The 13,398-nt window shown below is 43.0% G+C and overlaps 1 protein-coding gene across 3 annotated transcripts in view; it reads right to left on the bottom strand.

Moving 5' to 3' along the window:
- The window catches only part of LOC308132017 (membrane-associated phosphatidylinositol transfer protein 2-like), a gene marked incomplete at its 3' end in the record, with an annotated part of 42,893 nt that overhangs the window by 2,774 nt on the left and 26,721 nt on the right, over window positions 1-13,398 (bottom strand). The window contains exons 7-19 of one of the 3 annotated variants that reach the window (XM_080498953.1): window positions 11,717-11,812; window positions 8,803-8,907; window positions 8,640-8,704; window positions 7,513-7,757; window positions 7,100-7,289; window positions 5,935-6,054; window positions 5,629-5,843; window positions 5,331-5,506; window positions 4,875-5,045; window positions 3,602-3,754; window positions 2,448-2,612; window positions 697-990; window positions 41-189 (exon numbers count right to left, since the gene is read on the bottom strand). In XM_080498953.1, coding sequence (XP_080355079.1) covers window positions 41-189; window positions 697-990; window positions 2,448-2,612; window positions 3,602-3,754; window positions 4,875-5,045; window positions 5,331-5,506; window positions 5,629-5,843; window positions 5,935-6,054; window positions 7,100-7,289; window positions 7,513-7,757; window positions 8,640-8,704; window positions 8,803-8,907; window positions 11,717-11,812 — 2,144 coding nt within the window. The remainder of the gene's footprint in view (window positions 1-40; window positions 190-696; window positions 991-2,447; window positions 2,613-3,601; window positions 3,755-4,874; window positions 5,046-5,330; window positions 5,507-5,628; window positions 5,844-5,934; window positions 6,055-7,099; window positions 7,290-7,512; window positions 7,758-8,639; window positions 8,705-8,802; window positions 8,908-11,716; window positions 11,813-13,398) is intronic. The other 2 variants (XM_080498951.1, XM_080498952.1) reach the window with 2 other exon arrangements.

The following is a 13,398-nucleotide window of genomic DNA, read 5'->3' as shown; positions in this document are numbered from 1 at the left end:
GTCACCATTCAACAGCGATCATGAGGGTTCACTCACTCACCTGCCTCAGGAGAAAAGACACAACATCAGTGGACTCCCAGTACGATGCGTGGAAAAGGTGCGGCAAAGCCACTGTGGGGAAAGCGGTCAGAGCGTCGGGGCAGTACAGGGCAAAGTCCAGCCGCTTTGTGCCCCACCAACGTGCTGCAACTGTGATAGGAATGGAGTGGATAGGATGCGGACATGTGAGATGAAACCATAAGTGTCAGTGTGAGGTACGTGATGTCAGGCATAAGGTACAACAGCCTTCTAAGCAAATGCAGAATGTTGATCTTCCACCAAATCAGCAGCAGCCGCAGCAGTTCTCCAGCTAAAGGAAGGAAAGAAAGTCCCCTGGAATAATTACAAAGGAAATCAAGGACAAATGGAAGAGAGTTAGATACGTTAGATTAGATTAGACTATATGAGCAAGTTAAAAAATGGTTATTTGTGTTAGTTTTCGCATGAGTAATGATTATGGATTTGGAAGAAAAAAAGAGCAAGATTGAGATTTTCACTCCTCATTGGTGCAACATTGCACTGGAATCAATTCTGAAAGAACTGAAGTAAAGGGGATGAAAGAGAGGCTTGTTGGAAGCGCAGCCCTTAGTTGCAGCAGACAGCAGAAACCTGCATTCTTCACGTCGATTTTAGACGTCTCCTCTCTGAGAAAAATACCTTGGTCCACTTCTGCTTGGGAGTCCAGGGAGACCAGATCACATATAGCACGGTCCAGCCCCGCAGACAGGCAGGCCTCGTACTGGCCAGAGGAACTCAGATCGTCACTATTGTCTGTCTCACCGTCCATTTCTGTGACTACATCTGCATCAGGTGATCCTGCGGATTCGCCATCCCCTGCTTTCTTTTTTCGGGACTTGGGAGGACTTTTCAAGAAGAATTTGTTTTGTGATGACAGGGCGAGTTGTGACAAAAGACCGAACTTTTTGGATTGGTTATTGTCACATGAGTCGGCTATGGAGGAGAAAAAGAGAAAGAGACCACGTGATAAATGGATATGTATATTTGCACGTGACAGAACATGGCAGTTTGAAGAGGGTTTTAGGTTGACGTTAGCATGTGTCCAGCCTTTAACTGCGAATGTTTAGGATTAAAAACATGTTAGTAACAGGTAAAGTGAGCAGTCGGTGTCGGGTTCTTGAAGGTCCTCAGATGTTCTGGTGTCGAGGGAGCAGACGAATGTACGCGTTAGTTTATGTGTCTCTCCGGGTGGTAAAACGGCAGCGTTCAGGACAGTGACGTGAAGTACAAATACATGTTCAGCTCACAAACGTGAAGGAGGGAGGCAGGACTTTGGAGGACAATAAAACAAAGAGGAAACGGTACTGGTTATCTCAGCAGACACTGCAACAGGGAGTGGAGGATGCAGGAATGGCTGCGGGAAGCAGGTGTCCACATGCAGAACAACATCAGATAAATGCAGCACTCGTCCATTGCATTTACATTTACACAGTGGGCAAGATAAAGACAGACAGTGGAAAGACGTGCTAAGCTTAACTCTTTTTCTTCTTTCTTTTTTTTTTAGAAACCTGATCTCATCATGAATTGAATTTCAACAGGAGTTGGACAAAACAACCTCGAGTCTCCCTAAAGTGCAGGTGCAGAGTCTGGCTGAAAGCAGGAACAGCAAATGGAGTAAGAGAAGTATTCATGTGTACCTGACTGACCAGATCGCTTGAGGTGGAGTGCAGTGTGTGTGAAGTCAGAGTAACGGGGGGTTTGGGAAAGAGGGGGGGGGGGTTGTGTGGCAGTGGCTTTCAAAGTGTAGGGCAACCCCCAGTGGCTGCTAAAGTTTGAGTCGGGGGCGCAGGAACAATGCAGGAGTCAGTATGACACCTTTTCCCATGATATTATTTTACTTTTTAAATGGAAAGTAAAAGTAGGATTAAATCCAGTGGAAAAAAATAGATCAGCATTTATTGGAAGTGTAATGGAAACAAAACAAAAGAAGCTAAAATCACAAAACCACAAGTATAATGGTTAAAGTATTTGTAGACTATATGCAAAACTTTGAAGTAATAATAGATTAAAAAAAAACAAACAAACATCTAACTAGCACGAGAAACCAGATGTTAACTTTAATAATCAATATTAGGAAAAATAGAACTAAAAATAACTACTTGGTCTGAAACAACCTCTGGATCGTGAGAGTTGGGAGAGGGGGGCCAATGTGGTTCAGGCGTTGCGTGTGAGTGTGTATCAGTGAGTGTTTGAGTGTGGAATGGGGGGGGGGTCACCCTACTACACTGAAAACTCCCGATGTCGGGAAGTCAGTGGGAGAAACCAGAGGATGAGAGAAAAGTTGGCCTGAGAGTGAGAGAGAGGGAGAATGGCTGGAGGAGTGTCGGTGTGAGTGCAAGAGAGAGAGAAAAAGAGAGAGAGAGGAACCGGTTGGTAGTGAGAACACTTACTGTTGGCTATGTTGGTGGCAGTGTAACTGTCTGCCATTCCTGAGACCTGGCTGGCAATGCTGACCTCACTGGCCCTCCGCTGGCCCCGGGAGAGGGGGCCCGTTACGGGGGATGAGGGGTACGAACTGTCCATGAAGACACCACCATGAGACTGAACAACATCCGCTATTGAGCCCAAACAAGGAGATCCCATTAGACAGAGACACAGGTAAGGGGAAACTCACAGTGACGGGGGGGGAGGGGGGGGATTAGGGTGGCAGGAGAGAAATGTGACAGCAGGCACCATGGTTTCAGGGGACATGTGAAACCACAAGGCAGCCGCACGCTGGCCAAGGTCAGATTTCTCCAACCCACCAACATAAAACCAGCACATGAATACATACAACACGTAGTGGATGTGAAATCACAGATGGCCACATGATACTCATGAATTAGTATCTCTAATGAGGGTTATTCTTATCTAATGATGAGGTAATATCAGAATCCCTTATTGAAATAGTGCCAGAGATGTTATAAACAATCAGATGACCTCTGACCTCTTTTTACCAGAAGAAACACAGTGTGCAGAAATAGCCTCATGGCCACTGAACAAACACATCAAGAGCAGCATAATGTAAACCTTTCATCGGTAATCCAGGCGAGAGTGAAACAAAAAATGTTTTGCCGACATAAATAATCATATTTTATGGAGATGACGCAGACACACTTAAATTTGGCTTCAAAAAGAGCAACACAAACACGAACGCTTTCGCCCGACAAACAACTGACCGTGACATGAATTTGTGATGGCACACAATGGACACATGATCTGCGTATCAGATTTTTGCAAAGTATGACAAAGTTGTGACATGACGCCACAACGGTTTGCAGTTATAAGAAAGTATGAGAACCACAGATCCACCAATTAAAACTGACTGATGAGATTTTCAACAGAAAATACTGATTGCTACACAGAGATGTATTTTTAGTTTTTGTGTGGGAAAGAAAAAAGAAAAAAAAAATAGAACTGCAGTTCTTCACTGCTAAGACAGCAGCCAAAAATACTAAGGGGATGAAAAATCTGATAAAGTCAGACACGACAGTAAGAAGGACGAACAAAGAAACGAGTAAACGAGGGTCAGAATGGATGTGGGTGAATGGGAGAGGCTACACACACTCCATAGTGGCGGGTGTGGCTTTGAGGATGCCCTCCTGCCAGTTTAGCACAGGTACAGGGATGCAGGTCTCACTGATGGTCTCCTGACAGCGAAGGGACAGGGGAGGCCCGCTGTCAAGCAGCAGCTGAGCGTTGCTCTGGACTGTCTCCACTACAGAGGGAGGTGGAGGGGTAGAGGGGATAGAAGTGGGGGTGGGGGGGTGGTGTTAGAGGGAGAGAGCCAGGTATACAGATATGGGGACAGGAGGCCAAGAGAAAGAGGAAAGAAGACAAAGAAGACACAAAAAACATATGAAGCAAGAACAACTGGACGTGAGACAAGATAGAGTCGTGCCCTTAGAGGAGCCCACTTCTCTGCAGACCACAGCTGCTCCTCTGTCCTGTACGGTTCTATCAACTTATTTTGCCAGTTTCTTGCCTTATATTTTTTCATAAAATGTTATTAAGTAAGTGTTTTAACATTGAAACCACTGGCCTGGAGCAATGAGGACATTTCCTAAGAGCTGTGCACTCTCTTATGAGCACTTGTTGCTAAACACAAAACTACATGCAGAAAATTTCCAATACAAACACAATTTCAGTCTGATTGCTTTTTGTTTTTTTAAACAAATCCCTATTTTTTTACAGAAGCACGTTCAGTCCAGTGTACCATGTGTTCAGAAATAGACATTACAAAGGTGACATTAGATTTCCTCTATCCTACAGGAAATCAAAGATTACCACTCAGTCACAATTAAATAATAATAGTACAAGGCAAGTATTTCAAGCTGCTCATGAGTTATTTCATTAACTGCTGCATTATTTTCCTCAGTGAAAACAGATATTTGCATAAATGTTATAGTGTGAGGCTCTAAGGGTTACTCCACTATAATGAAGAGTCCAAACAGAGACCACCAGCAGGACTATGATCACATGGAGATGAATAAACTACTCCACAAGAGACACAGAAGCACAAAACTGCAGAAAAATGCTACATTTTTCTTGAAGACAGTGTTAATCTGGGAGGGAATTCACAGTGTGCTACTGAGGCATCTTTAAGGCATGACTACGGTGTACATCCTCAAACAAAAAAGGAAAAACACAAAAGGAGGGGAGTCAATTATTATTTGAAGTGTCAGCTGATGTGGTCTTATCTCAGGAGTTCAAAGTAGAAATTATACAGCCGTAATATCACAAGACGAGGAGCATTTGCGTGTGTGAATCGAAATCAGACCTCCATAAAGTGTATGATTGGGTATTTGTAAAACGCATCATCAGCGTGAAGGACTTACCCAGCAGGGCAGAGTTGCCGTCTCCCAGGGGAAAGCGCTGATAGCGGGGTACGCTGAAGGGAGGAAGGAGGTGAAACTTCCTCTCCAGCAGAGGCTCCAGACGGGAGGCTGAGGGGTCGGCTGGATGGAACAGGTTGTAGACCTGCTGACAGGCAGGTCGCAGCTGAGCCACTAGGGGGAGAAATTACACCAAAGACATGAGGAAGGAAAAGGGAGGAACCAGAAGTGCAGGGAAAAAGGTTTGCAACAGGAGTGTCTTTTGACATCGCCTCTCAATAACACACCAGGTCTATGATAGATTCAACTACACATGTTTTAACACCTACCGACATACCACTGGACTGAAAATGTAAATTTTTAGGCAGTAGCAAATTGTTGTCCAGCTACTTATTACAACATTCTAAGTAATCACATTAATGACACTGGAGGAAACATCCGCGGCGTCAGAAAGCTTACCATCCAACATAGGAATTACTGTTTTCCTCAGGGCGAGCACCAAACCCAGAGGGGAGCCAAAGAGGAAAAAGTCGGACACCTCAAAGTCAAACTTCCCAAGAGAGCATCCGTCCAGCATCGTGCTGCTGCTTGACCTGCGAGACACAGCGTCATTCCGCAGGACACTGGAGTGTAGGCTGGACGCAAAGCACAAAGTCACATGCTGGAGTACAACTATCCAAGAAAACATAACAAAACAAAAAATCCAGAGTATTGGTACTGCGTTTAATTTCACTTTGGCAAGGATTGCTGTCCTCACCTCGTCAGGAAAGCCTGGTGTTGTTTTATTGTGTCCAGCTCGTAGGTGGAGGAGTCGCTTCTCTTGCGCGGCAGTTGTCTCTTGGTGTCGTCACCAGAGGCGGCACGCGGGATGTCAATGTTACTGCGACTCAGGTGGCGGCTTCCCTCCAATGTCGGAGATGCGGATCCATGTCCACTGTTGACAATGATGCCAGGGGAGAGGAGGTCCTGGTCCTACAGAGGGCATTCATAGATGTGTAAAGAGTTCAAAAAAGTGTGTGTCGAGAATATTAATGACGTTCCAGTGAATTTTTCTGTCTCGTACTTGGACACTGATGATGCTGCCTCTGCGACTGCTGTTCTGGCTTTCATTCACTGTCTGATTGCTGCTGCACAGAGCGTCAAAGCCCAGGATCCCTCCAACACAGTCCCCAATGAGGCACACCTACAGAGGTCAAATATCAGATATAATATTAGAACATACAGCCTGAAAATCATTTAGATTTTTGCAGTTCCGGCCCTGAAGGACCGCAGCGCGTGTGTGTTGGTCGCCTTCATTCAAATGAATGAATCATTTGAATAGATCATTTTACTTCTGCAGAGCTTGATGATGATGGAGAGGTAACAATAAGCAAATACTGTTGGTATTTAAATTTTTGTATTTTGAATATTTTCTTTGCTTTTTTTTAAATAAATGATTTTCTTCTTTTTTTTTTACAGAAATATCAGCAGATTTTCCTTCAATATAATTTCACATAAAAATCTTCAAAACTTTAATTTTACTTTTAAAAAGACTTGAGGAAATTGTTTGCTTTGTTTCTTTTCTTGCAATTCCCAACAACCAGACTGAGATCAAATACAACGGACAGAACATTGGCTGCTGGATGAATTAGCCAGTGCACATTTTTCAACATTTTCACTTGTTGATTAGTTTCCCTGCTTTCACAGAGAAGCAGGACCAGGACTGAGAAATCCTGATGAATAATTTCTATACCACTACTCCAACACAGTTCACATATCACAAATAAAACGATAGGATCAAAAAAGGTTTATTCATTTATTATATTATATATCATTATTGTCAAACGCATGTTTGAATTCAACATGAAATGTAAAATGTAATGACTTTATTATTCAACAGTCACATTGCACGTGAACAAAAGCTTAATCAAAAAACTTAAAGGAAAGATAATTCAGTACTGTAAATATTGTATATGTGTATTTTTCCACTGCCTTGATTGCTTATATTTCCATGTGTATATATACATACAGTATATATATATATATATATATATATATATATATATATATATATATATATATATATATATATATATATATATATTCATCTAATTATCTATTTATATATACATAGTCTGTTTCTCTGTGTGTAACTATACTATCTCGATCCATGTTGTGCAATGTGAAACTGCTCCTGTGGGATTAATAAAGTCTGATCTAATCTGATCTAATCTTCAGTCGTCACTGACCTGACCAGAGAAAGCAGCTCCATCCAGGGACCTTATGAAGTCAGCGTACACCTGGTTTGCCCGGACGATGACTGTCGCCACAGCGTCCTGGTACTGTGGAGCTGAGGTGGCGAGAAGAGGGAGGGCGGCCAGCGGGATGTGGTCCTGGCTGCTGGACAAACAACCTTCATCATAGCTGTAAGGGTTGAGGCTGTCGGGAACATGGAGAAAGTCAAAAAAGTCTCATGAGGATCACAGATTACAGGCCAAAGCAAGTACGGATGATTTTTAGGGAAATAAACACGGGTAGAAGAGACAACAGTCACGGGCTGCACCTGGACCTTGTCCTTCACAAGCAAACAGCCATCAGAGCTGCTGCACATGTAGATTTAGGTGCGTGCACACAAAAAAAACGTGCGCCTGTGTTCTCTTACTTGGACACGAGGGAGAAGGCCTCGGCACAGATGGCGGGGCAGGGCACCAGGCGGATGGCAATGCGTCCCAGCGCAGCGGGGTAGTGAACACGCATGACTGTGTCAAAAGCCGTACTAATCGTGTTGACGTCGGCCTGCTTGCTGTTCTGGTCTCCTCCGCCCGTATCCAGGATGTTCCCTCCGTGCAGGACCAAGATCAGTACGTGGATCTTGGATGGCTGCAGACACTGCTGAGACGAGCTCTCCTAAGAAGGGGTGAAGACGACGGGTAACCTTTAGGCGCGTTCAATATATACTATCTTGTTTTGCTATCATGGACAGCAAGTTTTTTCGAAATTACAGATAAACTTGAGTGCCTTTGCCACTGGACAGGAAATAGCTTTATCTTATTTGTAAGTTTGTATTCATCTCTTCCAACACGGACCACACAACAAAGTCAACCAACCACAGAGGGGGTGGAGAACCATGGAGGGAAACAGAACAGAACCAACCTCCGCCGGCACACCTCATGAACTAACAACAACCATGCTTCCTGAGTACAAGTCACAGTAACTGGAACAGCACAATGTGCAGTTTTGCGTTTATACATCTGATCCAAAACTCCACATTTTCAGAGAAGCACGGTATGCACACGCAATCTAAGTACAGGGGAGTTGAACAGAGGGTAGTGAGGTTGAGTAGTACGTATGGATTTGGGTTTGGGCAACGACAAGGGGAAAGGGGCAGGGGCAACTGGGTGTGTCTGGACAGACCGACGGTCTCTGCGGAAGGACTGGAGCCCACGGTGCACTGGGGGGAGGTCTAATACGTTTACTTACTGACTGGTGCCTTGTTACCGTGATGGTGGGAATAGGAGAGCTATCGGCTTGGCCACTAAGAGAGCCACACATCTGAACACAAGAGGACAGTTTCTCAGGGACAAACCGCCCATTGCTCATCCTCCAGTGTTTTTTGACATTCAAAGGCTGAACTAAAACAATATCAAATTTAACAGGCTCTTTGGATTCTGAAGGGACTTTTCTGCAGATGGCTTTCAGGAATACTTATTCCAGGCATGGAACTGCATCCCATCAGAAAAGCGTCATTCAGATGGTGTTTCAACATATGTTCAGTGTTTACACACATACCTCGTCCAATCTTTCCTCACTCGTTGCTCTTTCATAGTCCACGGTCATCTCCTTGAACAGATCACCTAAACAACACACATAAATAGATGCTTTGTTGACATTGTGTATTGAAAGAGGGAGTTTGACTGTTGATGAGAGTTGGCAGCCGTGCTCTTCAACCTACTGGGAGCTTCCTCTGCGTCTGCGGCTTCAATCTTATCCATGAGGTCATTGGAGTTCCACTTGGTAATCTCCTTTGGAAAGCTCTCCTCACCGTCTGAGAAATCTTCTGCAGGACGAATGATAAAGAGAATTCCTAATCAATTAAAGTATATTTTAAAATGGCACTGCAGCAAAAGTGTGACAAATAAATAACACTTCAGAGGGTCATATAAATGATTTTTTTTTTATTAAGCTTAAGAAACAATAAATCAAATGTATGGGGAAGATTTGCAGGGTTTGATGCAGGGGAATGGCAAATAAATCAGGACACAATTATTTTCTATAAAATCTATATTTACATGATATCTGCTTGATGTGCACAGAGGTGGCCACCAAAAGACACGGTATGCCTGGTTTGCATAATCCCCTGCCCCTGGCTTATGAGTCTTCATTTATTATTGAATATCGAATGTGTGTTGGAGGACAAAGGACGTGTGTTAGTGTGGCTTATTAAGGAACACTGATTTAGAAAAAGAAAAAAAACCTAACCCAAATCATTGTTTTAAAGCCTTACATTGTGAAAAGTGGTTCAGTGTGTGTCTTTCCAACATTTGAACTGACCATAAGAGCTATTCACTGACTTTAATATGCGATAGTGGAAGAACAGTTCAGGAGCTCTAACCTATTCTGCAGAATTTCTCTCCTGGAAGATTTTTATTACATTGGCCGTTTCTTCTTTTCTAAGAAACAGACAATGACCTCTCTTTCACCGTCGTTTGCGTGAACTAATTGAAAGTTTAATCTAAAATGTCATGTAGTTCCACAGTCGTCGTACTTCAGAAAATTAACACAAATGTAGGAAATCAAATGGAAATCACTACTGTTTATTAGGAAAAAAAAAAAAAAAGAAGAAGCTTGCTTTGAATACTGATAGGAGGCTGCAGCCAGTTTCAACAGGGACCATTTCTATCATCCAAAGAAATGATTATCGTCATTAATAGTATTAGTTTCTAATAAAAGACCTAGTCTTTCGAGAACTTGTACTTCTTTTTTTTTTTTGCATGACTTCCTTTACAATGGGTGAAGCTCAATGTGACGTGATTTCATGATTAGATACCAGTACAATCAATTCTGCAGATCAATCAATCACAGCTCCTAAAAATAGCTTCATTTAAATATGGTCGTTCTTAATGTGGCTTTAAATACAGATTTGAAAATGTGTATGGACAGTCTAAAAACGGATTAAATCAGGGTGAAAAAGTACAGAATATTCTTATGTTGTAACTAAATTATAATCTATTTTAAACATGAATTGAAACACAATAGAAAAGTTTATTTATCTCATGATTTACACCAAACAGTAAAACCTGACCAAATTTAAGAGTTACTACACATAAACTGAAATATTTCAAACATATGTTTTTTTCTGTAGCCTTATCTGAATATTGTTCACAATCTCTTTTTGTTTAGAGGTCATAAGTTCATTAATAAGATAATGCAATGGTTGAACATTTTCAGTCCATATGTGAGAGTATAAATTATTGTGGAAATATGTTTTTCATAATATTTTACATTTCAAACATGTACTTGTAAATAAAAGCAACATTTCTTTATTACAAAAGGCTATTTACCAACTTTGTGGACTTCTAAATTGTGAAAATCGGCCACAGCTCCACAGAAGAAATGTGTACTGACATTAGTAAATTCAAGTTTCTAATAATAAGTGATGATGAATCAGACACTCTGATTGTCTCATCGAGTCCTCCTCTCAAAGCTTTCTTTGATTATACTACACCAAATAAAATCAGAAAGGCCGCATGGCAGTTAAAAAATAATCATGTATCTGTAATAGATGATTACTGCCAGAGGACCAACATCACAAACAAACTTGAGACAGAAATCTAATATGAGAGGCAATCTAAGTCAGTTTGCTTCCATATTTAATTTGTGTATCTTAATCATGTGATTCAGCTCAGCACCAGAGCACACACTCATGTCTGACTGTAGTATATTCATTTGGATACCCCCAACCTCATTTATTTACCATAATTAAATAACTGCTTATTTCATGATGTCGCGTCTGCAGAATTACAAATATTTGCCTTTCACAAGTTACTGGAATTGGAAACGGAGCAGAACAAGAGTAATCACTGTATTAACTGTCACCGAGACGGGAGGTTATGTAAACTAATTCACGACGATGCAGCCATATGTTTAATCATTCATCTCACAAACTGCAGCTTACTTTTAATTCACACGGCAAACGCACAATATTTCACCCATAGCAGCACGAATACTGCAGACAACGATAGATTATCGGGTGTAATCAGAATTCAGCGTGATCATTGCATTCCAGTTACTCACACTATCAAGGGCACAAACCTGAGAAAAAGTAGGATGTCATGAATGTAATACAGTCAGTAACAATACAATAAATGACATCAACATGCACAGTTTTATTGTACTTCAATTTCCATGACTAATTGGCCAATTACATGTCTGGCAGACAAACACTGTTGATGCTTTGGCAGGGACCATTTATTGCTTGGCCTTTATTGTGTCGCACAATGTAAAAGAGAGTGTGCTTGTGTGTTCAGTGGAGGCTGAGGCCGGAACAGGAGTGTACTGGTGAGTGAGGGACCGGTCGGCAGAGATGGCTGTGGTTTCAAAATGACGTCAGGATGACACGCCCCGGCCCGTGTCCTCAGCCAAACTCCTCCAAGCAGGCGCACGGGGTGGTTGCGCCACAACAACCTATTTCAACTGCAGCCCCAAAGCATGCTGGGTATCTGGGAAGCTTAAGAACCGATCTGTATTTAAAGAGATGCATGCAAGGTAATTGAAGAAGGGAGCAAAGGAAGGTTCCTGGAAAACTGAGCACAATAAACATTTGATTCCGAACTCCAGCTTCAGATTTCTACCAAAGCAGTAGTTACCGTGGGCATCGAAGAACTCCTCGTCCGAGCTGTCGTCTGAGTCTCTGGCGATGCTCTGCATTCGCCACTCCGAGATGCTGTGACGTGACGGGCTCACTGAAAAACCACACGAGGGAAAGAGGGGAAAAAAAAAAAAACTGCGTTATTCTGGGACATGTGTTTTAGACACGCACGCTCGCACACGCACGCGCACACACACACACACACACACACACACACACACACACACACACACACACACACACACACACACACACACACACACACACACACACACACACACACACACACACACACACACACACACACACACACACACACACACACACACACACACACACACACACACACACACACACAACCCCCCTCTCCATGACACCCCCACAACTACAGTGTTATATAAACATGCAACAGTCTCCGTGGTGCATTACTTCATCACAGATGGACTGTTGGTGGTCAAGGGTGGTGTGTGAAAAGTGAGGCTGATGTAACATCGACAAGCTACAATTGGCGAATGCGGGAAAAAGAAGAAGAAGAAAGAAAAAAAAAGCCAGCCTCCGTCTATCGCTGGTCCTCCGTCTAATCCTCGTATATCATTAGCGCGGACAAGGAGAGCGGGGCGTCGCTGTGAGGGGCAGTGAGAGAGGGGTACAGCTGGAGCTGTCAGCACACGGAAGGAAACAGGCAGCGGTGGAGGGGAGGGGAGGGTCACTCTGAGGAGCGTCAGCCTCCTCTGGTCCGTGACGTCAGCACTGCTACTAAAAATAGCCCGGGAGAGAAACAACAGGGGGTGGGGGTGGTGGTGTTGGGTGGTTATAGGAGGTGAATAAAAGTATGGAGGATGAAAATCAGGGTCCGTGTGGTGACTACAATGAAGGTTTGACACTGGAGACGGCAGCATTGTGACATGTGGTCCGTCATGTCAAAGGTGGTTCTAAAAAAATAAATAAATAAAAAACCCTCCCGACATGTGCAGGGTTCAGATGGTGATAGAGGGACAGCAAAGGAAAGGAGGTGTGAAGGAATAAAGCCAAGCTGAGTCCGCTCCAGGGGTTGACTTTATTAACACCGATTCAACTATTTGAACTCCGGGAGCTCTTTGGTAGATTTAGATAAGTTCAGCTCCAGGGCAACTCTAAGTGTGAACACCTGTGTACTGCTGTCGCAAAGTAAGAAAAAAAAGAAGAAGAAGAAAAAAAATCCGGATTCTTGCTGCGGCAATACAACGGTGTCTTCAATTCTTTATGTAACAATAGATTTTAAGACACACCTTTTCAACCAACACAGAAGCAGGAAACTGGAACTCATTTGGAGACTTTCACTGGTTTCACAAGCGACTGGTTTTACGTGCATGCTAATTTAATGCACGTATTTCACAGACTAAAAAAAAAACAAGGCACAATTTGGCTCTCTGGTCGTGAAGCTGAAACGAATGATCAAAGCTTCCCCTCGCCGCATTCAGACTCTGGAAGTTTAGTCCCACTACAAAGATCTGAGTGGTTTGTGTGGGTACAAACGCTGCCTTGACTTGTGTGCACAAAATAGTAACAAGAACAAAAGAAACTCTGAGGCTCTTCTTTTGAATGCTCCTACTTTTAATCATGAGCGGGTGTGTCTGCCAGTGTGGTAGCTCATTGTAATGTTTTTGTCAGATCTGTAAATGAAGAGGGGTTCAAAGCTTT

Source organism: Blennius ocellaris, assembly GCF_963422515.1.
Source record: "Blennius ocellaris genome assembly, chromosome: 7".
NCBI classification, from domain to species: Eukaryota; Metazoa; Chordata; class Actinopteri; order Blenniiformes; family Blenniidae; genus Blennius; species Blennius ocellaris.
This window is presented reverse-complemented; position numbering and strand designations above follow the sequence as displayed.